The sequence below is a fragment of the Lathamus discolor genome, chromosome 10 (genome assembly GCF_037157495.1).
Source record: "Lathamus discolor isolate bLatDis1 chromosome 10, bLatDis1.hap1, whole genome shotgun sequence".
Classification (NCBI taxonomy): Eukaryota; Metazoa; Chordata; class Aves; order Psittaciformes; family Psittacidae; genus Lathamus; species Lathamus discolor.
Window position 1 is genome coordinate 5,548,796 of NC_088893.1, and position 27,540 is coordinate 5,576,335.

Below are 27,540 nucleotides of genomic sequence, written 5' to 3' on the forward strand. Positions count from 1 at the left end.
TCCTGCGGCTTGGGGCTGCGCTGGGGGTGCCCGGAAGCAGCAGTGCCGAGGTGGGATGGCGAAGAGGATCTGTCCTGAGCTTGGTTTCCGAGGCGCTGCTGGTCCTGAGGGCCCTGCGGCACTCAGCAGGATGCAGCAGCGTCCACGGCCCCCCCAGGCTCTCGCTGCAGCGCAGAGGAAGGTCCGTGTCCTGCACGGACACTCTCTACCCATCCCCTCTGCCAGCGATGCCGCGCTGTTTGATGCGGGCTGGAAGCTTTTGGCTGTCAGAAGTCCATAGCCCAGACCATTACACACCTTGAACACAAGGACTAAGGCCTGGATCTTGCTCCAGTGGGATATTGTGGTTGGTGCTGTAAAAATACAGGTGCTTGAGGGCATGAACATGGACTCAGCCCTGGGAGAGTGCTGAGAACGGAGTCCTGGAGCTTGCTTTCCACATGGAGCACGTGGCTCCTATAGGAAAATGGCCCCTCTCAGGGGAAAGGTGCCACATCAGGAGCTGCACCAATGCCCCAGCGGCACCAGTGCCAGCAATCCCTTCCCGCTGAAAGGTTCCCATTCTGGAATCCCTCTACAGCCTTTGGCTGGGTTTTGTTCACCACCCACATTCATCTATTCCCCAGAAGCTCTCTTCCACAGCAACAGACTCATTTCATTAAAGCTATTAAAAAACAACGAGGAAAAAACGCCCCAGAAGACAGAATTTTGAATCCTTTCGAGACCTTGTATCCCTGCTACTGCTCACCTGCAGGGAAGTGAGCACCGTGGGGAGCATGGCGGTGGTCAGGGAGCAGCTGGAGGAGCATCTTCCCATGGGTGCAGGCAGATGAAGCCCCGGCCAACAGGTTGGCTCCTCCAGCTGAGAGCCAGGGGACGGGCATGGCCCACATCATCACAGAGCGGGTAGGGTTCTTCTGCCTCAGAGCTCACCTCAGCCTCCCCTCGGGCAGGTTCAAGCCATTCCCCTTGGCCTGTCCCTACAGGCCCCTGTCCGAAGCCCCTCTCCAGGTTTCCTGTTTGAGGCAGAACCAGCAGTGAAGACCCCTTCCCTGCACACACACAGAGACCGCCCCGGCAGCCACGGAACCAGGCAACGTTTCGGCAATTTCATCTGCACGCTTGATGAAGGAATAACAAATTCCTCTGGGGATGCTCCTGCTGACGCGAGCCACGGGAGCACCGCAGCAAAGCGGAGCCGTGCGGTGCCTCTGCGACGGGTGGCCCAGCTCAGCTCCCTTTTCTACCACATCCTCCCCAGGCACGCACTGCAATACAGGGACGGGTGAAACACCAACCTCAGCGCCGCACACAGCACGGAGCTGGGCCCCTGCAGGCACAATCTGGACTCGCAACGCTCTGGCCTGGCACCCCCAGGAGCACCTACCCGCGGCGCTCCGGCTGAGCGCGCAGGAAGGCAGGCAGGGCCCGGCCCTGGCTGCTGCTGTTACCGAGCCATCATTTATTTGACAAATTTAAGCTGAAACGTCCTTGGTTTTATGTTTTTTATTAAGCACATTCCACAGTACAAAGCTTCAGGTCAGGAACGGGATCTGTACAATTCAACAGTTTCAAGAAGCTGTTCATACACCAACTTTCCAAACAGGTAATTGGCAAACATAATTACAAGTTAGAATTCGACTATCCCAGTGCTTCAAAACATTAATATAGCAGTAATGTACAGTTGCTCAGTTATGTTAGCAAAACAAAGTCCAGAGTGCAGCCAGGATCACTACCATTAATCCCAGGAGTCAAGTTCCTTGGGTGCCAACCACAAAGTCCACTGCTGTGGTACACAAAGCACAAAGAAGGTCAGACCGCATGTCCAAACACCGCTATCGCCCAAGGAAAAAGAGGAATTGAAATCTTATACATGCATTTACGAGAAGGACTCCGCTCTTGGGAAACAAATACCTTTATCTTCAGGGCTGCAACGGGGCGGCTGTTCTTAAACGGTTTGATATTAAAGCTATTAGATGAGACGGGTAAAGTAAGACACTTGCACGCGCTACTGCCAAGCTTACCACGGAGTGACCTTACAGCTGCTTAGGAGCAGATTTGGACTCTTCCGCACTTCATCACATTCGGTCACCTTGATGAAATAATCGTTGTAAGTACACGGGAGCTTCAACACTGATCCCAACACCTCCCTCCGTGTGAAGGGTGAGGAGGAGGCGACCTGAAGCCACGGCTCTGTAACGGTAACACCTTGACATGCGCGCTCGCCGAGTTCAGGTGACACGGAAACGATGCGTCTGACCATGGCGGTCCCCCTGCGAACACCATCGGACACCCCATCCCTGGTCAGAACAGGGGACAATGCAAACCCAAGACAGTGCTGCCGGAGGACGACACGCACAGGACGTACAAACGATGAGAGGAATGAGAGCACACTTCTGTGCCAGCACACGTCTTCCCCGCGAGAAGAGGTGGGTTCCCCGCTGAGCTCGAGTGAAGCATGAAGGAAAAGCCACCGACAGGCACAGCCACATGGGTAATGCAGGGAAAATATCCGTGTTTGCGTTTATCCATGTCTTGTTCCGACATGAGACAAATGCAGCAGCATTTCTGTGAGCACATCAATGAGGAGAGACCATGACAACAGAAGAAGAAACTAACGAGACTTCCTCAGAACAGCGCCAATGAGGAGGAACCGCAACCAGGACACGGCGACAGCAAACAGCTACGGAGGAGAAAACCAGCAGGGTCATTACTAGCACTGCAATCAGCACGGTAAGCACAGCACTGACTCGAAGGGAACCTCCTCTCCACCATGAGGAAGTGTTACAGATCTCACATAAACAAACTGAACTTTGGCCCATGGCATCTTCTCCACTGAGCAGCCCAACTAATGCTGAGGGACATGAGCAGGCGGCTGCGAGGACCTGCTGCTGTCACAGACACCTGGACATAGCGCGGCACACAAATAAGATACAGAACATAAATTAAACCTGGTTTTGTTTTAATTTTTAAAAAGTTTAGAAATTACATTTTAAAATCTGGAGTTCCCATTAAAAAAAAAAAACAACAAAAAAAAACAAAAAACAACACAAAAACCAGAAAACCAACCCTAAGGAATACTGAAAACCTCCTTTTTGCAGAGAAGACCTCTCGGTGACTCAGGTGAACGCCTCCAGCGCCAGTAGTTAGAACATCCTGCTGCCAAGTGCTACCACTTCTTGTGTTAGTGTGTAGTGTCAGGCAACCCTGACGCCAGCACCTGGAGGTTCCACTGGTATGTACATTATATCTACATGCTTATACAGTATTGGAAATGAGGCAAGCACACACAGGAAGGTTTTACTATACCAAACATTAGGAAGCGTAGGACGGCTGCAGTACAGAGCACAGTTAAAAGGAAAAGACAGTGCTATACAACTAGTTTAGATAACCTAGCCTGAAGTACAGGTAATCTTTAATTTAAAAGAAATTATTGGTGCAGAAACAAGTAAACCGTAATCCAAAAATATTACTGAGCAATTCAGAAATAGTTCTAAGAGTCCAACGTACACTCCTAGCAAACAGAACGGGCTCTGCATCTGTCATGAGAGTAAAGTCTAAAGGACAATGGTGACTGAAAGCAAAGCTCTGTACATTCTGGGTATGTGTTTGGCACCCAAATTTCATTGGAGAATGTTTCTTATTCTTTAAAGTCAGACAAAAGTGCAAAGCAATATAAATTAGGCCAAGTCCTTTCTTGACTTCTGATTTATTTCTGAAAAACAAGCCATCGGAGTTCAGTTTCTACGGACACTTTACATGTGAAGCTTTGGATTTCTCACTGCAGGGAAGGACAGGCTTCTGAAATTCATCTACTCCAAGTCAGTGAATCTGTAGTAAATTCAGAGATGACCACTGAGAGCAGGAAAGATTAAGAAATTTAGATATAGAATTGTGCCGCTTTGCATCTACACAGCATCTAGAACCAATTCTGACTTTAGCTGTCAACCAACATCTTCAGGCATGTAGTCACCAAAAATCCAGTAGTTCAAGACTGTGAAACCCTGAAAAAGACAAAAGAGAAGCTGAACTGACAGAAGACACAAATCCAAAAGCACCACGTGGAGACACCTGGAGGGGGTCAGGCCACACCACCCTTTGCTCTCAACTTGAAGGGCAAAATACCTGCGAGGGGCACAACACATTGAGGGGGTGCTCGCCCTGAGATACTTCCCTCTGTGCTGGAAGTCCTTCCCTGCATCTCTACAGGACAAATGGCTTTGCTGTGGAATATCCTCCGAGTTCAGTTGAAGTAAGAGCACACTGAGAATCTTGCTACTCCTTGGGAGGTCACCTATAGCTTGGCAGTCTTCTTACACAGAGTAAGGATCAAAACCCCTCCTGGCGACTGGCAGGTGAAGCACCAGCCAGTCTCACTATTTACTGAAACAGTGACCTCCACAGAGCTGTGAGGAGCAGATTTTGCTCAGGATGCAAGTTCAGTTGCTTTAATACATGAATTTTTAAGAAAATGAACAAAAACTCTCCAGCAGTTTTGTATTTCGGTTACCTTTCCCAGCCACGTGGCTCCATTATTAGCTTGGAGACAGCGCAAGTTCTCAGTGTGCTTAAATCTGAACTTAGGTGTTTACCTGCCACTCCCCAAAACCCTTTAATGGCCAACCTGGTTGATTCTATGGACCACAGAGAACGACCCTCCTCTGATATGAAATTCCCGTGAAAGGTTAAAACATCTTTAGGCACTTCCCCTTGACTTCCCTTCCCCCAGCCCATGCCTAGTGCTTAATATAGGAATATTAGACTATCATATGGTAACAATTTTTATCATGTTACAATAAACAACAGGAATTCAACAGAAAGCAATAAAACTTCGGCAGCCAACTGCCTGGACTGTCACAAATGATCCACTTTCAAGAGGCAGAACATTGCAAAGCCTTGTAAAAGAAGTGTACAGGGCTGCTTCGAAATTCAGAAAGCTGCAAGGCTTGAAAGCATGTAAAGCTTCCATTAAACGTCATCATGAGATATGAGCTGTTTGACCATAATTTTATGTAGATCTATGTTTTTTGGATTCTGAAGTCAGGCAAACCTGTCAAAAAGTGACATCAACAGCATCTCTCCTATAGAGGAAATAATTATTAAGGGACTGTCATTACCAACACCAACTCCCAGGATATGGACGTCTGTGTGGTTTGAGTCAGGCATCATGGGACAAGTCAGACCTAAGCTATGCAAAACTGTCAAGTGTGCAGAATTTGAACAGAAGAACATGTGCCAAAGGCATTTTGTATTACACAAAGCTCAGTGGCAGTGGGTCTTGTGGGCTACATGTGGCAAGAGAGGAAAGAAAGACAACAGCACACAGCTGGTCAACTGAATCGATACAAGCTTTATTCAACTCCTCATTTCTTTTGTGCTTTAAGACAAGCTGCGTGTAGCCTTCCCATGAATCAGAGCTAATCACAGCAGCCTGCCAAACAAACTCCTCTGATTTTCATAACATAAAACCAAAAAAGGAATTTATCAATCTCAAATTATCCTATAACTTCACAGAAGACAGCACTGGTGTGCAAACTGGAACAAAGATGGAAACTGTTCCTAATGCTACTGTCATCTTCTCATGCAGCCTATTCCATCTGCCTGAAAAGGCAAGAGAAAACAAATGGAATTACTCAGAAAGGAGGGAAAAAAAGTTTTCCATAAAGCAGGAAAACCAGTGAACTTCAACAGGCCTTGGAGCTGCCACAGCATTAGTTCACTTCAGTACGGACTCTGGTGGCACCAAAGCTTGTCTGAAGAGGAGCAGGACAAAGTCCCTGGGGACATCGCCATCAGTGACAGCATCAAGCTTCCCACAACAAGACAAACATGTCATCCTGGATCAAACAAAACAGTCCTGAAGTGGAAGTCACAGGTAAGCAGCACTGCAGGACCTGGCTCTTACAGTAGGTTCAGGATTTAGTTTCAAGGCCAGGTTGGACAGAGCCTTAGGCAATATGTTGTAGTGTGAGGCATCCCTGCCCATGGCAGGAGGTTACATGATCTTAAGGTACTTTCCAACCCAAATCACTCCGTGATTCTATGACTTACCTCCCAGGAAGTTGCGCCTTTCAGTCACTCCCCCTGCACAAACACTACTTTTAGCAGTTTTGCCTTTTCAGATTTCTTTTGCCCTACTGCAGGCAGGATAAGGAAGTCCATGAGTTTGAATAAACTACCCTGGCAGCGGTATTCTTCAAATGTGGTTTTAAGGAAAAGTTCCATTAACTGCTGATTCTGCACACTAGCTTATCATCATAGCATAAGGCTTCTTCCTTATTCATTGGGCCTAATTATATTAAGTAATTACAGATTTGGAAAGACAGGGAACTCTAGCCATGGCCAAGTTTTTGCTTTGACCCTCTGTGAAACATAATGAGCCAACAGATCTGAGTGTCATCTCCAGAGAGGATGTTATCTTGGCCTTTTTTAACATGAGTAGGAGTTCAGTGAGTAGGAAAGGCAGCCAACGCTTTCCTGAGGAATGCATACAGGTGAAAGAACTAATTGTTAAGAACTGGCATCTCAAAGCAGCAGAGTGTGTCTTCATGAGGGAAACTTTTCCTAGTCAGAAGCAGAGATCCTACATAAGGAGGGGAAAACCCCAAGGATCTCATTGCCACAGCAGGGATCAGAAGATCCTATAATGGTTTGGGTTGGAAGGGACCTTAAAGCTCATCCAGTTGCAACCCCCTGCCATGGCAGGGATACCTTCCACTACAGCAGCTTGCTGCAAGCCCCATCCATGTACAGATAATGAACGTCCAGGCTTACATGAAGACAGGGAAAGCTTTTCCCACAACGTTTAAGCAAGCTATTAATTATCCACTTCAAATAAAATAAATCCTTCCTGTGAGGGCAGTGTTACTCCAAACTGCTGCAGTGTCTCCACCTCCTTGGAAGCTGGATGTCTCAGCACTGGCAGAGACAGGGCACTGGAAAGAGGGGTGACTGCTTTGCTTGGGGAAGGCAATTTCCATGTCTCCAAGTTCCAACCTTCACAGCTATTTATAGTTTGAAGTGCAATTGTTGGCAGCAATATAGATGACATAAGGAACAGCATCCACTGTCCTAACAGATCTACAGCAGAGCTTTTACCCACCATGCTTCAAGAACTAAACAAAACTGACTTGCAGAAAAATGGAAACAAAAAAGGCAAAGTTCATGTGCTCTGTTCCTGACAGCTCTGAGTTGTCATGTTGCCTTACATGATACATTTTTCAGCTCTGAAAGCTTTCCCTACAACCCTACTGTTTGTGGTTGTCATGAAACCGCTCATTTCTGGTGAGCATTTGCCCAAAGATCACACACACATTCAGTTTAGTGGGGATGTCTTACAGTGCTCATTGCCAAGCTTCACACAGAGAGCAGATGCATCAAGAGCTCCAAAAGGCTCTGATTTCATGGGACAGTTGGAACACCTGCACAATACACCAAGTCTCCTCAATTTCCAAGGATGTTGTGAATACAGAATAACATTCCATAGAATACCTGAAGCACCCAATTATGAACAGGAGGGATTATAGAAGGAGGTAAGGAAACATAACAAGTTCTATGACCTGAAGCATGACCCTACAAAGACTGTACAGTGTCTCTGTGGCACAAACAAGCTTTGCTTTCCTAAGGAAAAGGTCAGCTGCTTGCTCTGACTAAGCCAACCTGCAGGCAGTGATAACTTCAGATTTTATAACACATCCAATAAAAAGAGGGAGACTTACCTTCTGAGGGTAGTAAAGTGCAGACTGTTATCTGGAGATGTAAGTGTATGTTCTAGATGGAGAGCGGGTCTCATTCTGGGCACTCGGTGGCACATTTAAGAAATCCCAAATCAGAATTGTATCATCGTGGGAACTACTGATGATCTGAAATTCATCAAACTGGAGTCTAAAGACACGTCCTGAATGTTCCTGTGAGTGACACAAATCAGTTAGCAAGGCAGGAAGAGAGTGATGTTTCATTATATGCGTACTCACACACGTATCTGGACACAGAGCAGTGCATTAAAATGCTGGTGTACTGGTAAGAAACCCTTAGTCATATAAACTCAAATTCAGGAAAAGCTGAGTTTGTATGTAAGCTTTTTTCACATGGCTTCCAAAGCCAGTGCCTGTTAACCCTGAGCCTCCCCGAGGGGCCAGCCTTAGAGGCGAAGATTATAACAGACAAAAGCAGCCTGTCAATCAAGAAGCAGCAATGTAGAAGACTGGCTGGCACTGACAATCTGCCAGGGCTCCTTCTCCTACATAACATCTGCATTCAGTGCTGCTGCTGACTCCAGTTTTGTGCAGCCATAATGCACCTCATCCCAGCTTCAGCTAGGGTATGCTGCTGAAAGGATCATTATGGCTCACTTACTAGGCAAGATGCTGTGTTCAAGCACTGCCAAGGTGAAGGAGTACACATCAGCTGTTGCAAGGAATCTCAAAATGGTACTAAGAGGCCCAGAAAGGGTTCTCTCCTTTGTCCTGCTCACCCATTTTTAATAGATTTAAAATGATTACGCTACCTTCACTGGAGAACTAACCGAAGCTGTCAGTGATCTCCAAACTATAACCTGAGCTGCAGTACACCCACAGAAGGGACAGAATCAACTTTTGCAGTAAAACTAAATACACTGCATGCATATGGAAAAGAAAATAGTTAAATCTTATCTCTGTGCAAAGACTACTGAAGAGAAAGAAAAGGCAAAAGCATTTCTAGGCACCTAAGCACTTCTTTAGGTGTTGGAAAGGCCAAGCACGTGCTGAATAAGCCAGTTACAATCACATACAGTCAATAACTTTGGGTTGCTACTAGGCTTGTCAAACTGATGTCTGAAGTAAAATTTCATGCACATTTCAGTGCAAAGAACAATGAACTCATTTCCCCAATCTATTTTTTATCAAGTCTACAGTCATAAACCAAAACCCTCATTACAAAGGAAAAATATAACTTAAGCAACAGCCTTAAATCTGTTAGTCCTCTGAAGTGATTAGAGTTCCTGTGGTAATCCCTTTGACTTGACCTCCCTTCCCTCTTCCCATTTCTGCCTTCCAAACTGAGAGATTAGAAGAAAGGTCTGGGAAAGGCTCACAAGATTCCTCCACGCTTTTTAATATGAGGCAATTTAAAGCCAGCCCTACAACGATATTAGGGAAACACACCAGGAACTAGAATTATTTGATACAGTGTCATGCTGATTTAAAGAGTATCCAAGACTCTGAAACTAGAAAAAAAAACAATCTTTCTTTTAAGCTCAGATCCAAATCATTCAGGATATAACAACATACACATTTTTCTTTATTCTTAGACTAAGCAGCAGCCGAGGCTTTATAAATCATCCTGAGTTTCTCACCTACCCCACTATAACATGATAACATGCCTCTCATACATAAAAGATCCCAGATAACCCCAAATAGATGAGGTTTACATACCACTAATGTACGCAAGCATAATGTACTTGCTGGGGCACGAGGGTCAAGAGCAGCTTGCAAGTCCCAAACTTTAATTTTGCTATAAAGTAAAATGAGAAGGTCATCATGAGAGCATCATTTCAAGTATAAGCACAGAAGAAACATCTAAAGCAATGGAGAGCATGCTAGATTTTCCCTACAGCTGCTTCATCAGGATCAAGCAAAACATTAGAATCTATCTTCACTAAAATACTAAGGTTAGATCTCATAAAACATAGGTAGGTTTGTATTTCTTTATAGCAGCACATGTGATGTCTTTGTGATGGACCATGTGGGTTGGTCATATGAAACACAAATTGACTATACATGCATAAGCCATTCTGGTACTGCAGATGATCTTGCAAACTCACAGCACTACTGATGAGGTGCAAAGTTCCAGTGGGAATTAAGCTGGGACTGCCAAGCCCACTGAGATACTAAACCCAAATAAAAGGCTAGAGACAAACAGCTGAAGAATTGTTTTCAGTACCTTTGCTGTTCACTGGAAGTATAAATCAAGCAGAGAAAGAAATGGAGAATTTGGACATGGATAAGGTGTTGTGAATCCACTACACACTGAAAATACTGAGTCAGAAGTGCTAACAGTGGGGTTCCTGCCCTCAACCCAACAAAAAAGGTCACTAAAGACATCTGAGAGCCCCTCAAGATAGGTTTATGCTCACAGTAAACATTCAGTGCTGCTGTCTTATAAAAATAGAAAGTCTGAACTACTCTAAGCACACAGGACCTGGCAAAGCGCAGTTCCTGAGGAAAGAAACAAAGGAATGTCACTTGAGCCAAACAAAAGTTTACTTTCTACAGAAAGTCAAACTTCAGTGCTAACACAATTTCAGAGCATGCTTAAAGAGCACCAGAAAAGCAGCTGCCTGGCTACTTAAAACTGTAGTCTGCTGCGCTGAAATGCTCAAGCAGAAGCCACTCAGTTAAATATTGATCCATGAGTGAAATCAGAAGAGATCCCTTCACAACGGAACACAAGGCTCGATGACTTTCAGAAGATGTTTTGATAAGAAAGGCAGAATTGCTTGAAATGCTTCAAACACATACCCATCATAGGCTCCACTAACAATCCTCTTATTGTCGAACCTGATGCATCGAACCAGTTCTTCATGGCCTTCTAATACTCTTAAACAGGCACCGCATTCAATGTCCCATAGCCTAGAGAGAACAAAGTCTTTGAGTACTTCAGGTTCAACATTGTCCCCCTTAGCCTCACACTCAGGCATTTAAGCACTCTGGTTTTCTGTAGGAGATACCACATAACTTGCTTAAAAAGGTATGAGAGCCATGAGATGTTCCCTGTGCGCAATTCAGAGACAAGTGTGTGCTTCAGTTGCAGTATATCAAAATTCATTTACTCATTCCAAATTCTATACAAGCAGAGGCTGGATACATGTCAAGTTATCTTGGGAAACTTGAATATACATTTTTCTATTTTGTATAAATTCATGATTAGAGGTTCAGAAAGAAATTAAAACCAGTAGCCAAGATCTTCCTTATCTCTCCAAGCAGAAGACAAGGTGATAAACTACAGTGGAAGGTAAGTTCTGTTTACCTTTAACATAAACCTCAGCATCCCACTTTTTTTTCACAGGGATGTGATATATTTCCTGTCACACTAAGTTTCATTCATACATCATCTGCTCCAATATCAAAACATACTAAGGATGTTTTGCACATGCAGCAGTGCAGAAGAGCACCAAAGGTAAGGGGAAATCCTATTTTCCCACATGCAAATGGACACCATTACATACCAATAGCAGCTCGTGGGCACCCACCTAATAGTATTATCTGAAGATCCACTGACAACTAGTCGATCCCTGTACTGGAGGCATGCAATGCCACGCTTGTGCCCATTCAGAGTACGAACAAACTCACATGTACTCGTACTCCACACCTGTGAAACACAAGAGAAACGCTCCTCTGAGAATTACCCCCAAGCAAGGATCTTGAATTTCAGTAGAAGGAGAATTCATGAACAGAAGAGGGCTGACACTGACTGGACAGTGGAATGAAAACTCACATAGAATTCTCATGGGCAAAGAGTGGGCACCTGGCATTAGCAGAACAGCGCTATGGGGAGTGACATGGCAGTGACAAGAGCTAAGGGGACTACTATTGCACATCGAGTCAGTGAGATAAGTTGAGGGGGTCATATATAAGATATTTTCAGGTGGCAAAGACTGTCCTGAATGATTTCAGAAGCTTAATTACACTTCACTCTTGATACGTTAGTAATAATTTTGAAAGTGGAAATTATCACATAAATCAAACCCCCAGATTTTTGCCAAAGAAATTGGTAGCAATCTACTAGAAAAAGAAAGCCAAACCCATGGCTTCTTAAAGGTTGGTGGCTGCTTCTTTCTTAACTTTAAATGCTTCAAATCAACTTTGCCCAGTTCTAATGAACTGTAATGGAAGTTGTAACATAGAGTATCCAGTGGCTCATTTTCCAACACAGAGTGCAGCGGGATCTCTGGCAGATATTTGGACATGAAACTGCCAAGAGCTTTTTGGCACAGTCTAACATAGCTCTGGTTCTAGAGAGGGATGGGTGGAAATGCCTTTGTTATATTAATACACTCTGGGTAACTCAAATCTTCTGGTATGTAAGAGTCTTCAAATACAGCCTCTTAATTCTTCAAACATGGCAAAGTCTGGTGGAGCTGCTGGGAAGGCGTGGTGAGGAAAGGCACTGCTGATAAATTTCATGTCTGGAACAGGACTGCCAATTGAAATAAAAAATACTGCTTGGAAAAAGGCACAAAATGTGCCACATTTAACAAACAAACTGATCTTGAGACTAAAGTTCAAACAGCAAATAGGCTTTACTTCTTTGCAATCGTATAACAGAAGCCACAAAAATGTTACGAGCCTAGTTATGTGCATAAAGACATAAACAGCTAGTAAGAGGAAGCTGAACACAAAAAAAGGCACAAAACTGCTCACGGGCACCTCAGCTATTTGCAGTGAAGCCATGCTCAGAAGCTTCTCTGGCCTGATAGGCCTGCAGACCTCCATGAGAGCTCTGCCAACTTACTTTAATGGTCCTGTCACCTGATGCTGACACAATATACTTGTCATCGAAGTCTACCACGTTAACAGCAGCACGATGGCCAACTAAAACACGGCGCAGGGTGATGTCAGTAGGTGATGCCATATCCCAAACAGCAATTGATCTGTCCTTTGAGCATGTCACCATTAAGCCGTTGCTGAACCTCAAATGAAGCACTGCTTCATTGTGATGAATCAACGTGTTCAAGACTTCACCTGTATTTACATCCCAAACTCTGCAAAAGAAAAGCATTTTATTCCAAATGAAGGATGACAGCTATGCATGGGATAAAGTGTAAACATGCACAAGTCTGCTACTGTCTCTAATGGAGAGCTCTCTTAACACCTCTTAGAGCTTGGGCAATGCAAGGGGATGCGTGCTGGGGAAGTATCCTAGTTCATGTGTCAGACTCACAAGCAACAATTATGAGCAGTGAACAATTAGGCCAGGAAATGCCTAAACTGGGCCCACTGCTAAAAGAAATTGCTGCTTATCATACAACTCTTCCAGGATGACTAGAGCTTGTATGATGCATAAATTGATGGAACAGGCCAACCTAAATACTACCCAATACGTTGGTGGTTTGTTACAGCTTTACACCATTCATTCAGATTTCATGCCCACCAGGAGTAATTGGGATGAAGCACCCTCCAAGTCCACTTACCAGCCTACATGAAGTGAAAAATCACCACTGAATTTATAGTACCTGAAGGATGTTAAGATCAGCTCCTAACTTCTGACCAGTTTTAGAGATCTACATTGGTATACCAGTGAGACACCAGGAGACAAGGCACTTCCACTGAACTGTACCTGAGTGTCTTTATATGGGACATCTGCTGACCATACAAGGATTGAAACTTAGGATCATCAAAACTGCAGGCAGAGAAGTGCTCCATCTACAGCAAACACCCTTTCATTAATAGTCATCATGAAGACATGTCAGAAGGCAGTATAAGAAACCCTAAATTACTCTCTAGTTGGCTTTCAGCCATTCTACAACTTCAGGATATGCCTTGAATCACTCAGGTCATATTCCTTTAAAATTCTTAACACTAAAAAAAAAAAAAAAGAAACAGATTTGGGGGAAAAGAAAAAAAAAAAAAAAGAACTGAATGTGATGCTTTGCCAAGCATGAATATCGTGGGTTTGGAGTAATAGTATTCCATTCATATTAGGGATGTTTTCTGATATTTAGAGGTCATTGTAAACATTCCCAGCCATGATTTTTGTGCAAAACCTTCACACTCACCTCACTGTAGAATCTGAAGATCCAGTTACAATGACTCTTTCATCATACTGCAGACAAAGAACCGAGCCAGTATGTCCTGTTAATACTTTCAAACATTCCAGGCTTGTTTTGTCCCAGATCTGTTAAAAACAAGAAGTATAAATGGCTTATCAAGACCAAGAACATGGATCTGAGACTTGATCATTGCTGCAACTGTTAAGGAAGGAAGAAAACTATAGATAGCAGGAAGAATCCCAGGCCAGTCAGCAGGTCTGTCCTGCCTTACAGCTCAAGGAAGCCTTGATGCAAGTTTTTGACAGAAAGTGAGATAAACACTGATCTTGAGAAGGTAAAGTCCTGTTTTGCAAGAGGAAGCAACCTACTCGCATACAAGCGAACTACTAGCAGTGACAAAAGACACAGGTAAGTGCAGTGGCACACTCAGTCATCATTCATGTTATGTGAACCTGGATTTCACAAGTGTTTCTTTATGGTCAATGGTATTGATCTCTGGCTTGCAGTCCCCAAAGTTTCCAGAGCAAAGCACAGTTGAGAACTTTGCCAGGATACAGAATATACCCCATCCCCATAAACCCTGCACAGATAAATGCTGCCCCATGAAGAGACATGAGGAATCAACACAAGCAGCTAGCTTTCCAAGGCAGAATTATCCACTTATTCCTAGGGAAAAGACTGAAAAGAAGTGTTTACCTTAATGGAGTTATCTCGTAGGCCACTGATGATCTTTTCATCATCATACTGTAAACAGTAGACACCCTTGCTGTTCTCAGAGCGGCACTGAATCCTTTGCAAATTGTGTCTCCCACATCGCCAGTTAGATTCTATAGTCTAACAGGAGGGGAAACAAGCAGGAGTTAGACATGAGGCTGCCCACTTGAGCATGACTACTCCCACCCACAGACAGCAATCTTTCCACTTTTACATCCTTACACCTAAAGTACTTAACATTTAAATGTCTCTTTTCTCCCCCCAATAAAGATACACAAAACACAATGAATTAGGACTTCTATAACTTGTCATGGCAAAAGCTATATTTAGGTGTGAAAATTGTGGTCAACAAATCTTAATGAGAATTTCTAAAGGAGCCATTAGATACACGTTTCATAACAATTCAGTTCTGCCCCATATTTACACAACCAGCTAGCATAAAGATTAAACCAGAGCTCATATGGTGCCGTGTTCAGCCTCACCTGAGTAACTACCATTACAAAATCGCTGAGTCCAACAGGGAGGTTTACAGGAGCTCTTGGACCTTTCCTTCCCTTACCCAGTCGTTTCACCAATTAACTGTTGTTACACATTGTAGAAAAGGATTTTGAGATACAAAAGCCTCCTCTGAGCACCTTAAAGGCTGATAAAAATAAATCTGAACTATCAGATGACAAATAACCCAAACTTACTTCTTTTTTCCTCTCAAAATCTGTGCAAATGTAATTCTCAACATTTTTGTTTCAAGAGGTATTTTTAAGGAAAGAGACCTGACATCTTGAAAAGCTGCAAAGTATTCCATAGCAGAAGCAGGATGATTTCCATCTTTTAATCTGCTTTATTACTTGTAAGATAACTAATGCTGGTTTCAAAGAAATGTGGGATTTGGGATAGGAAGTTTGTAACAACAATCATAAGAGAATCCATGCACAGAACTCCAGGCCTGCAGTACCTAGACAGACTGGGATGCCTTCTGTCTTCCCACACAGGCACCAGAACAGACCATTTATTTAGCCGTTTCCCTGGGATCCCCACCAGTACTGCATGGAAACCTGGAGAGAAGCTGATAGACTGCCAGTTTGTTTGGCAAAGTATGTTTATAATCAAATCCTAACTTTCAAAGCAATTGCAGGCATTTCTACAACTCTGCCAAGGCTGGAAAACAACTGAAGCCCTCATTAAAGACAAAAGTGCAGTGCAACTATGACGTCCCAATTCTAGGAAAACATGTCTGCTCCAAGGGAAAACTAACCTACCGCTTTGTTTTCCATGCATTTGCTCCTTCAGTTGTCTCCCATTATGCAATTTGGAGAGGATAATACAAACCTGATGTGCCACAGGAATTTGTCTAACACATGACTACTAAGAGATGCTTCTAGAGGAACATGCTGACAAGTTATTCATCCCCTCTCATTCTCTTCCAATTTGGTGGGGAAGCTAAAGAAATTAAGATAGCAAGTCATCTGTCAGTTTGGGATCAGCTTTTCTGCCCAGTTAGTTTACTGCTGATTGTCAGACTGCGAACCGGGCTTAAAATGTTCAAATCCAACACCGCGCTGGCTCAGCCTTGGACTCCTGCCTTGAAGGTAGCAGCCTGCTCATTCTGCTGCTTGCTCAGCATGGGATGGAGGCTTTGAGGAGGAAGGACAGGCAATTCTCAAGCTCTATCTGAAGATTTATCTGTGCTATGGGGGGCGGAACTGTAACTCTTTAACTTCTTAGCTGCTACAGAGGTGACCCTTAGAAACAGGATAGGCTTGCAGACACTAATAGCATGAACTGATGTAATTACAGATCTGAAGGCAAGATATTTAAAAATGCAACACTAACACTGAAGACACAGGAGATAAAGCATTACAGATTTGAGTCTGCAAATTTAAACACTTTCAGAAACCATACAAATTCAGATATTCAATACTAAGACATCTTAAGTGAGAGTTTCCCCAAAGCAACACCGTTGGAAAGGTCTGAAATAAGGTCTGTAAAGCACATGCTGGATTACTCCAGCAGCCGAGTGCCCAAACACCTCTAGAGCTCTTTCAGCCTTCAGCTTCCTGCAACAGCAACTACCAATAGCTATAGACCACATTAAGAACCCCACAGTTAGTTTTGCTCAGTGCTTTCCCAAACACACACCAGCAGTCAGGAAAAGCATGTTCAGACACTGAGCACACTAGCTGGCTTAACTCTTAGAAGTTCCCTATAGGAAGCTACTTAATAAGCTCTCCATAAGAAAAGGCTGGCTTCAAATGAAAGGAACTGAAGCATTATGTATCTCTTTGTGAAGGCACTATGAAGCAGTAAGTCACATACAGGTGCACTTTTTAATCCCAGGAATAGATGTCATTTCATGTAGACATTATACGGTGTGGCTACTGTGGGAAAATACTTCATGTTTTTCAAGAACTTGTAAAATCTCCTTACACTGCGTAAATTTTCAATGTGCTGGGAAAGTAGCCACGATACACAGAGAAAATACAGCAGCATTTCAATTGGCAACAGAGTGAAAACAGATGTGGACGTATAGAGAAATAACATTATTGTAGATGACTGAATACAGCTGAGTGGGTGGGCAACCCAGAGGACCCTCTGAAAAGGAACATGTTTAATACAATACTGGCAACCACATTAAAGCTTCTTGCTATAGGAAACTTCTTGTTGTTACTGACTAGCGTAGTTAGTCAAAGTCTTCATCTGCAACCTCCTTCCAGGAGATAACTCAATAAACTGTGTATATGCCGAGGAGACAGGCACATGAGTACCAGGGGTGAGGAAGAAATCACCATGTTTTATGGACTGTTACAAGCACCAGGAACCGGACAATGAAGAGACCCAGTATTTATTTGCCTATTTATGGCACTAAACCTAATACTCTCATGCAACACCTGTATTGTACACAGAACCCCTCCAAGTCTCCAAGGCAACTGCCTCCACACTTGGGTTTCACAACTAGAAGCAAGTTGGTACAGAACACTATCTCCGTAGTTCACACACACACACACGAACATTTCTTGCACTTTCCTACAAGCTTACTTGAGCAATAGCAGCAAGTAGCTGACATATGCTGCACAGCCAGCAAAACCTGGACATACAAGGGATAAAGACCAAGCCCAAAGCCAAAGCATCTGCAACAGGAGAACCATCTGGCAGCTGAAGAAATGCATAAATGGATTTAAAAAAAGGCATTTCGAGAGAAAAGTACATGTAAAAAATAGCCCAAGATGTAGAGGTATAGCCAAGCCTTGACCATGCCAGAATATGTACAAAGATGCACAGTAAAAAAAGATGCAAATCATCTGGATTAGCAGTTAGATCATTAACTATACATTGGAAATGTTAAGGATAATTTACTAGGAACAGGGTTTTTCCCCTTTGTTAATGTACACTATGTTCAGCCCCTTGGCTAAAAACTGCTTTTATATCCTTGTGGATGTTTCTGCAGAGTAAGTGGGTTTATCTTAATCCCATAAACCAAGGATTTTGTTGCCTCTGAATACACAACTCTGCTGCAGGACAAATGGGGAAAAGAAAAAGAAAGAGGAACACATACATTTGTTATGTACATAGAGATTCTCCTGAAGCATTGGGCATTAACACCAGGGGCAGTTAAAATCCAAGCCCTTCTTCACATGCTTTCTTCAAATACAAAATAGAAAATCCCTCCCAACAGGAGCATATGAACTTGTGACAGCAGGGTAGAAAGGGCTTAATATTTCATTCATTATGAAAGTAAGAGGGTTTGATAGGCAAAGACAAAATGACAGGCTGGCCATGGCACCAGGCTCCCTGCTTCTTTGAGGTCCTTCCTCTTGGACTCTGAAGATAACTACAACCATTAGGGGGGAAAAAACAGCATCAAGCTCTTGAAGAAGGATTCTCTAGATCCTAGCTGAGTCCAGAATACAATTTTGGATCTCTAAGCTGCTGTTAAGCGGTGAGGGCTGAGGAGCTTTCGCAGTCTCTGTATCAGCTTGAAGAAGAAAGGCTATGTGATGCTTATTACCTAGAAGTCTTGACCTGGTCCTCAAGGAGAACCTTGCAGAGATCTAGCTGTCCTGTCACTACTACAACAGCATAAATCATGAGACACTCGACCACAGACTGCCTCACAGCAACAGATAGCAAAACCTTGCCAGCAGCAAAGCCTCCTGCAGAGAGATTAAAACCCTGCAAATAAAGAGCATACCATCTTTCTTGTGAGTGTTATCACTTCTATAAAGCACTTGTAAGGAGCTAAGCGCCAGTGGTAGGTGTGTAGCAACAAAGACAACTAAAAACTCACAGACCACAGGAACTGGATCAGCAATGGGGTGGGTATTCTACACAGACAGTAATAAAATCCCCGTCAAAGCAGTATGGCAGAAAAAGTACTTGCACTGTATCCAACATTCCCTTCATAAAACACCTCCTCCTCAGACCAACTGCATAATGGAAGCGATGAACAAGAAAATGATGTGGTCATTACAGTCTACAGAGCTTACATCTCTGAAGAGTCTTGGCTGCAGGCACAGCATCCCTAATTACACATTCTCTATACTTAATTACACATTCTCTATACCTAATTACTCATTCACTAAGGCTTGTACTTATTGTCACCTGAGCCAGCAAACAGGTCTTTGGAAGCAAGCAGCAGGGCATACAAATGTCCATACCAACATCTTGGACACACATTACATTAGAAGAGAGAACATATTACATAAGAGAACACCAAGTGCTGCAAACCATCCACCACTGCATCTTGCTATTTATTATCCCACTTCTCCCATTAAGCAATGTTGCCTTTCCCTGTTAGCTCTTTTAACCTATTCCACAAAAAAGCTGAACCACCATGATTCATGCTACATTAGAGGACTTGGAACAGTGACTAGATTTGGATTTTAGTCTCAAAATGCTTTGAGAAACTTAGAAGACAGCAGGTACACAACTGGGAGCTGCATGACACTGTGCCCCTCATATGAAAACTGTTTAGTGCTTTAGTTATTATTTATACACTGCTACTCATTCAAGGAATTTGTGCTTTCCACTACACCAAGAATTCTTCGTATTTTACATTATTCCCAATTAAAGCTAAGTGAAAGTCCAGAAGAAAACTAAAAGTTACATGGAGAAAGTGCTGTCATGTTACATGGGAAGAAGTAGTAAACAGTAATATAGAAAAACACAAGGACTTAAACCTAAGAAACATTAATTCAAAACAGTGATTGACTGATGTTTGGTGCTTACATTATTTAGAATCATAGAATAGTTAGGGCTGGAAAGGACCTGGAGATCATCCAGTTCCAACCCCCCTGCCATGGGCAGGGACACCTCACACTAAGCCATCCCACCCAATGCTTCATCCAGCCTGGCCTTGAACACTGCCAGGGATGGAGCACTCACAACCTCCCTGGGCAACCCATTCCAGTGCCTCACCACCCTTACAGTAAAGAACTTTCTCCTTATATCCAGTCTAAACTTCCCCTGTTTAAGTTTTAACCCGTTACCCCTTGTCCTGTCACTACAGTCCCTGACAAAGAGTCCCTCCCCAGCATCCCATCAGTCTAACAAACTATAGACCCCTAACAGGGGACTGGAGCACCTCCCGTATGAAGACAGGCTGAGGAAGTTGGGGCTGTTCAGCCTGGAGAAGAGAAGGCTGCGTTGAGACCTCATAGCAGCCTTCCAGTATCTGAAGGGGGCCTATAGGGATGCTGGGGAGGTACTCTTCATCAGGGACTGCAGTGACAGGACAAGGGGTAACGGGTTAAAACTTAAACAGGGGAAGTTTAGATTGGATATAAGGAGGAAATTCTTTCCTGTTAGGGTGGTGAGGCACCGGAATCGGTTGCCGAGGGAGGTTGTGAGTGCTCCATCCCTGGCGGTGTTCAAGGCCAGGTTGGATGAGGCCTTGTGTGGGATGGTTTAGTGTGAGGTGTCCCTGCCCATGGCAGGGGGGTTGGAACTGGATGATCTTGAGGTCCTTTCCAACCCTAACTATTCTATGATTCTATGATTCTAACATACACCATGCTAATTTTCACACATATACATGGATCTAGTTAAATTTCAGCATGTAAAAGTTTCATACAAGCAGAAAGGCCCACTTTCACAAGAAAATAAAACAAAGGGAAAACACTTCCAAGAAGTGAAAAGTGGGCTTCTGGCTTCATTTCCAAAAGACACAGGATACTCAGGCTATGCTTTGAAGAACAGTCTGAACTCAAAGAAGGCCAAAAAAGCAGGAGTGTACTACTGAGGCACTCCATGCCTGAACACTACATTGGCTTTCAGATCAGTCTGAAGTAAAATACCACTTTTAGTATTAACTAAAGTATTAGTATTAAGGCCAGAAATAAGGTATAAACAATGAAGTCCAAAAATCTAAACAACTCTAGAGAAAAAGGAATGGGAAGCTTTTCCTAGCAAGTGTTACAATCAAATCAGGATTTCCTGGGAGAATTTGAGACTAAAGAATTAAGTTCCTAATGTTTACAGCTGTTTAGATAAGATCCAAATGTGAACAATATAAACTGATGAAGTGCTGTCCCTGCATGCAGTTTGTCCAATACGCATAAAGCTGCTCAAAGGTCCTCCAAATAAAACTGTTCCTGAGTCTTGCTGCAGCTTTTCTGAACCCTTTTTAAAGGCACTTTTAAAAAGAGCAGATTGACCTTATGATGCTGAGCAAGATTAATCTGGACAGTGGAATATGCTAATATCTTACAGAGGAAGAGAAAACTTGCAGAAGCTGCATTAAAGGCCACTGACACAGAATACAGGAAGTCACTTTGGGAGAAAGCTGACTGTATTATACAGCCCGTTTCACGAGGCATGAAGACAGCACGCTCTCCAAGCATCAAAATGGTGTTCTACACCAGAGGGAGCTGAAGCAAAGCAGATAAAGACAATTAATGGAACCTTACCTAGGGGAGAGCAATTCAGCCGCAGGACTCTCTTACTGCCCTGCAATGGTGGCAGCGCCTTACGTGAAGGAGTAGAACACACAGCAAAGGCAGGACATGAGGGACCTGTAACTGCCATGTAAATGAAGTGTAGCTGCACCATGTCCCCATGCTCTGCCCCATGCAACTATCACTGGATGCTCTCAAGAGACAAGACGCTGTGCAAGACAATCTTTGATCTCACTGATACTGTTCTTCTGCTTCCCCAGGGAGGAAGCAAAGAATCCTCTCAACTCTACTCAGGAGAGCCTGTAACAGAAGGATGTGGATGAATAAAGCAGTTGCTCTTCCCTGAAAGGTCTGTCTTTACAGAGATGCCAAAGAGATTCACTGGTAGCATCTGATGAGGAAAACCTTTTGCATGCCAGCAGCTGCAATGATCACAGTAAAAACCCTCCATAGGGCTCACTGGTTTGGTTTTCTCTTAAAGGATCCCCATTTCCACCAACTTCCATCAGCTAGGTCAAACACACAAGACTAAAGTTTAAAGCTTTCAAGTTGTACAGGTGCAACATCAAAATACACTGACTTTGAATGGAGTCCTGCTTACAGCAAAGTGATAGAAGTACTGCTGTAACTTCCAGAGCTGGAGAGGATATCTTAAAAACACAAGCCAACAATGAAAAGAGAGTGGGGTCCTCTGACACTTCAATGGCACACACACCTGGACTCCACACAACACTTCACAAAGAGCAATGCTGCTGAAAAAACAGATAACTGCACCTTTTAGGTTTCATTGGAAACAATAACTTTATGCACAACACCATAAGGATACAAAGTTCTATTGAAACAGGTAGTGATCAGCCCCTCTCAGAGCACAGAGGCATTCCAAGTACTCTAGCAAGAACAGTAAATCCCTCTTTCAACTGAGCAGAAAAAAACCCAGCAGTTTTAGTCTGCCCTTTTCTGACAAAAGAGGGATGTGGACCTGCCTGACTGACTCCAGAGCAGGGCCATGGAAATGCTGCGAGGGCTGGAGCAGCTCTGCTCTGGAGCCAGGCTGAGAGAGCTGGGCTGGGGCAGCCTGGGGAAGAGAAGGCTCCTTAAGGGGAGACCTGAGAGCAGCTCCAGTGCCTAAAGGGGCTGCAGGAAACCTGGAGAGGGGCTTGGGACAAGGGCCTGTAGGGACAGGCCAAGGGGAATGGCTTTAACCTGCCCAAGGGGAGACTGAGATGAGCTCTTAGGCAGAAGCTCTTCCCTGTGAGGGTGCTGAGGCGCTGGCACAGGGTGCCCAGAGAAGCTGTGGCTGCCCCATCCCTGGCAGTGCTCAAGGCCAGGCTGGACACAGGGGCTTGGAACTGGATGAGCTTTAAGGTCACTTCCAACTCAAACTATTCCATGAAAAAAGTCAAGCCAGGGATCCATCCCATGCTAGGGGTATCTGAAAGGAGTCCTCTGCCCTGGTCAGAAGTGAGACACAAAGTTTATGCCATGCACCTTAAGAACTTTGTCCCTGCCACTCAAAAGCCTCTTCTTTCTTGGGCCACTTTCACTCTTAAGACATGCCATTTGCAAACTGCTGTGGAGATTTCAAAGGCTGGCTGAAAAAAATCCTAGGCATGTAATGCTGACCAGATTCCACACACACACAAAAACTTCTCCAGCATCATAATTATAGAACAGTACTAAACAAACCCATTTCCCTCAGACATCATACACTGTGACTTTCATAAACAAAGATCTCTCGATGCTGGCAGGGGCTGAGGATGAGAGCCAACTTCCTCCCCCTTTGCAAATTTTTCCCAAGGTTTTAAAATTTCAGTTCCAGTCCTAAAATGTGAACTTTTCCAAATTCCATCAGAACACAGTGTTTATCTGATGGCCTGGCGCCATGTCTTCCTAAAGTCTTCAGCAAAACCACATTTTGATTCTCATCTCAATTAGGTGGACCCAAGTCTCCATGGAAACAAGATGAGGGCACTTGCCATGTGCCTAAAGATAAGGGGAACATTTATGAAGGAAGTCTTCTCAACTCATCACCAGAAATAGATCCTGAGGGGAAAACACAATGGTTGGCCAAGTTTCACAAATAATATGGAAAAAATCCAGGGACTCGGGGTTCTGGAATCAGCAGTATTAAACTTCCCACCCTGGCAAAGTGCCGATTAACACAGTCCCATTAAAACAGTTGACCTTGCCCACAACACTTTGGGACTGCACCCGAGCACAGGATGCTGCACATCAACCCCATCATCTCCATAAACAAGGTCATGCAAAAGCAGGTTCAGTTTTTTTCTGGGGTAAGCCCTAAATCAGGTTTTCCCTTTAAAAAAAAAAGCTCCTCAAGAGCTTGGCAGTTCAGCATCTGACTTGGAGACATTTAAAATTACTGGACCACCTCTTGTGAAATGAAACCTAATTAAATATTTGGATTCACAGCAGAGGTGGAGAGTAACTACCTCTTTCCAAGAATTTGGTTTCAGATCTCTAAATGTCCTGTTATTTTCAAGTCCAGTGATTTCAGAAGTGACACTATGTTCCTAAAATGTCTTTGGCATCAAATAAATAGACACTGGCACTGCAGAATTTTCAGAGAGGCAGGGGAACCAAGTCATTGCCTGTTTTAACCTGCAGCTAACAACACTTGGTGGTTGCATGGACTTTTGACCCAAAATGCAAATAGAGCCCAAAGGAAAGAATTCAGATTTGCTATTTATCATTCCTCATTTTTCCTTCCAGGGGTGAATTCAGGTTTTGGATTACTTTTCAATTTCTCTCAGTCAGTCCAAAGGCCAGAGCACATTTTCCTTTGAGCTTACCTCTACCAACAAGCTAATTCAGTACCAGCTGCAATGACCAATAAATCTTATCATTAGAAGCAGTCTAGCAGAATTTGGCTCATATTTGGGCTCCACAGGTAAAATACTGAAGGACAAGATTATTGTGTTACATCAAATGTATTTTCCTGTATTAAAACATCAAGTCCTCTGGAGACAAAATAAATGTCTTATAAAACCACATATATAATTATATAAATGCTAATATGGTAGCCTTTGGCTCATCACTACCTCCCTAAACGCTGACCCTTTGACAGCAACAGGAAGATCTTATAAAAGGTCCAGGCAAATATTTGAAGAAAAAACATTTTGGTATTCAGAGATGCAAAGTTCTTTATCAGAGCTGAGAGTCTTATTTAAGAGCTTCTGCACACCGCTTTGAAAAGTGAAGGAATGGGAAGAGTATGAAACTGAGGGAGAGGATGACTTCAGGCTTAAAAACAGCGTAAGGGGAGGAAAACATTAAGAAGTGCTCCTAACCTTATAACGAAGTTGTGTTGTTATTTACCTTCTACATTTTTAAACACTGTTAAAAGCTTCTTTTGACAGTTCTTTAGGGAAACAATCTGTGAAAAGTGCTTTGAAGGGTGATTTATTAGAAAAATTATAATAGACTTCTGGATGTGGAATGATTACTGGCCCCTTGACTACTAGCAGAAGTCCAACCCCACTCCAGGCTGGCAACCTGGAAAACAGCAGTATTTCAGAAGGCCTGAAGAAAGAAAATATGTAAAGCAGGAAAGATGTGACATGGCATAATACCCTGTCCTGCTGCCATCCCCCTCAGTTCTGCAGTTTCAAAGGACCAGGAGTGGGAAACACTGCCTGTAGAAACTGAGCAGTGATGATTCTGGAAGTAGCCAGCAGTTTTCCAAGAGAGACCTTCCCCACTCCAGAAGACTGGTCAAAGACACATTTGTTTCTTGTATTTGGGCAAACAGTACCCAAAATTCTACCTCAGGTGATTGACAACTGCTATCAACCAGGTTTTTCACAGACTTCTAGATACAAGCGTGGAATGGAAAGTACAGAACTGCAGGATATTTCCCCCAGACAGCCCTAAGTTTTCTTCTCTATTCTTACCTCCCTCCGAGTAGGACACACAAGAGTTCTCTGCATGCCCCAGTAATATTTAACACAGTTGAGGATATCACCATTAGGTAGAAACTACGGAGAGTATGGAATGGGCAGAAACTATGGCAACAGCGTTACTCCTTGTACACGGCAGCAAAGACAACTGGTTTCCCACACTCCTTACTCACGTTACTATTTTTAAGTGCTAGTGGCACAGCATGTTTTACAGCACTTTCTACCCTGCCAGCTCCACCTCAAAGCCTGGCAGGAGATAATTGCAGAACATGCAGAGTAAGGGGTTATCACATCATCCACCTGAGCTTTATAAAATGAAAAATAAAAGCTTATGAGCAGGAAGAAAGTTAGGGTGTTAAAGAGCATTATCACAGAATCTACGTCGGAAAAGACCTTTAAGATCGGGTCCAACCATTACCCCAGGACTGTAGAGCCCACCACTAAACCATGGCACTAAGGGCAAACTGATCTCCCCCCAAATCTTCCCTCATGATCTCCACTCACAGCCATCCCTCCCCCATCTGCCCTCTCATAGCAGCCCACGCTATGTAGCTGCTTCCCGTACACTGCCACCTCTCGAGATCTCTCCTCATGGCCACCCCTTATGCCCCATGGTCACCGCTCACACCCCATGGCCACCTCTCCTCCCCCCTCATGATCTCCACTCCCCCCTCATAGCTGTGTTTCTTGATCTCCAAACACCAGTGTATTTTCTATTCATTTTGAATAGATCAGCCTTTACTTTTCAGGCTGTGCAGTGCAAATTTTTCTTCTGTTTTGAGGGTTTAATATATTTATTGTTAATTTAATGAAGTTTAGCTTTTTTAATACATTCATTACTACGATATCTTTTTAGTGGCACATCCTTTCCCCACTCCCCAACATTCAGAGACTGAAAATTATTTATATTTAATATTGGTGATGAGAGAAGCATAAAGGGTTTGGGGTTTTATTATACCAGCAAGAATATTCCAATTGAGGAGCTTCATTTCTGTACTAGCAAACCTACATCAACTAAAGAATCAAGGTATTAAAAACCAGATTGTGACAGTTCAAAAGGCCTCAGAGTTTTCAGAACATCTCTAAGGAATCCTCCTATCTCTAATAAGAACAATTCCTACACAAATGTTCCACCTACACCTGAACAAATAAGTTACTCTGAAACTTCAAAAATGCATTACAATGATGCTGAACTCTGTTCTACACAAAGGTTTTCACACTGCTTTTTGCCCATTTTCTTTACTGAACTCTGCCAGAGTTTTGCAGAAAGCCAGAAAATACCACATTAAGAGTTCTTAATCCCACTGGCTTCTTATCACTGCAGTATCACTCTGTCATTCCTTACAGGGAGAAGCCATCTCGCTCCAAATAAAGCATATATCATTCAGCTCACAAGTAAATATCAAGTTTGATCTCACTTTGTTTAGGCCACATTTCATGCCTAGTTCTTTATCTTTGAGAGTTTATAAATTGTGTAGCAAGAGTTACAAAGAAAATATTTGAAATGGGATTATGTTTTCCAGCAGATACCTTTCACAGATAGGCAAAGACATAGCAATAATTTTGTTTACTGAGTGCCAAGCAACACAAATTCCCATCTGCCGTAGCAGAATGAGGCCATCAGTTCACATCTGTCTGAAATATCAAAACATGCGTTTCCTCACTAACAAACTTCAGACCAATAATTTCACATCCATCACGTGGTTGAAATAAATCCATTGAAGCCTGTGGTACAACTTATTTTGTGGTGGGTACGCAGCAAACTGAGCAAGACAGATTTTTGCTGCTAGGCAGAGTACTAAGATGAGCCTGATTTATCAGGAACGCTTTTAATTGAGCAAACCCAATCCTTAAGCAAGATAAGCAAAATTTTACATCAAAGAAAAGAACAGCTATTCCTGTAGTTTTCTACCACTGACACCCCTGTGGGGTTTAGCATTGTAGGACTGATTACTGTTCTCATCAAATCACTGGACAGGGGAAAAACATGCTATATGGTGAAGAAAGCTGTATCTGCAATGCTTTAGAAGTAGTAAGTTACTAAATGAGCAAAGTTTTAAATGATTGGTGTTTAAGATATTAAACCTCAGGTCACAAAGTGAGTGTAACCAATGTATAAGAACATTCAGCAGTATGTGGAGTTGTCTTGGAGTAATGCGTCTTAAAACAGCTATTTTATTAAAATCCATAGTCCCATAGAAGAGTTCCCAAAACCTTTAAATGCAAAAAAGATGCTGTTCACACTTAATGCACATACAGTGGCAGTAAA

At 43.4% G+C, this 27,540-nt stretch overlaps 1 protein-coding gene across 5 annotated transcripts in view; it reads right to left on the bottom strand.

The window, feature by feature from the left end:
• Positions 1-1,491: 1,491 nt before the first annotated feature.
• Positions 1,492-27,540, bottom strand: part of FBXW11 (F-box and WD repeat domain containing 11) — an 80,452-nt gene continuing 54,403 nt past the window's right edge. For 4 of the 5 annotated variants that reach the window (XM_065690379.1, XM_065690377.1, XM_065690380.1 and 1 more), the window contains 8 exons: positions 14,447-14,584; positions 13,757-13,875; positions 12,493-12,742; positions 11,231-11,349; positions 10,500-10,610; positions 9,414-9,492; positions 7,719-7,907; positions 1,492-4,004 (listed from right to left, as the gene is read on the bottom strand). In XM_065690379.1, coding sequence (XP_065546451.1) covers positions 7,746-7,907; positions 9,414-9,492; positions 10,500-10,610; positions 11,231-11,349; positions 12,493-12,742; positions 13,757-13,875; positions 14,447-14,584 — 978 coding nt within the window. In that variant the 3' untranslated portion in view covers positions 1,492-4,004; positions 7,719-7,745. Of the gene's footprint in view, positions 4,005-5,330; positions 5,602-7,718; positions 7,908-9,413; positions 9,493-10,499; positions 10,611-11,230; positions 11,350-12,492; positions 12,743-13,756; positions 13,876-14,446; positions 14,585-27,540 lie in introns of those variants that run through there. The other variant, XM_065690378.1, reaches the window with a different exon arrangement.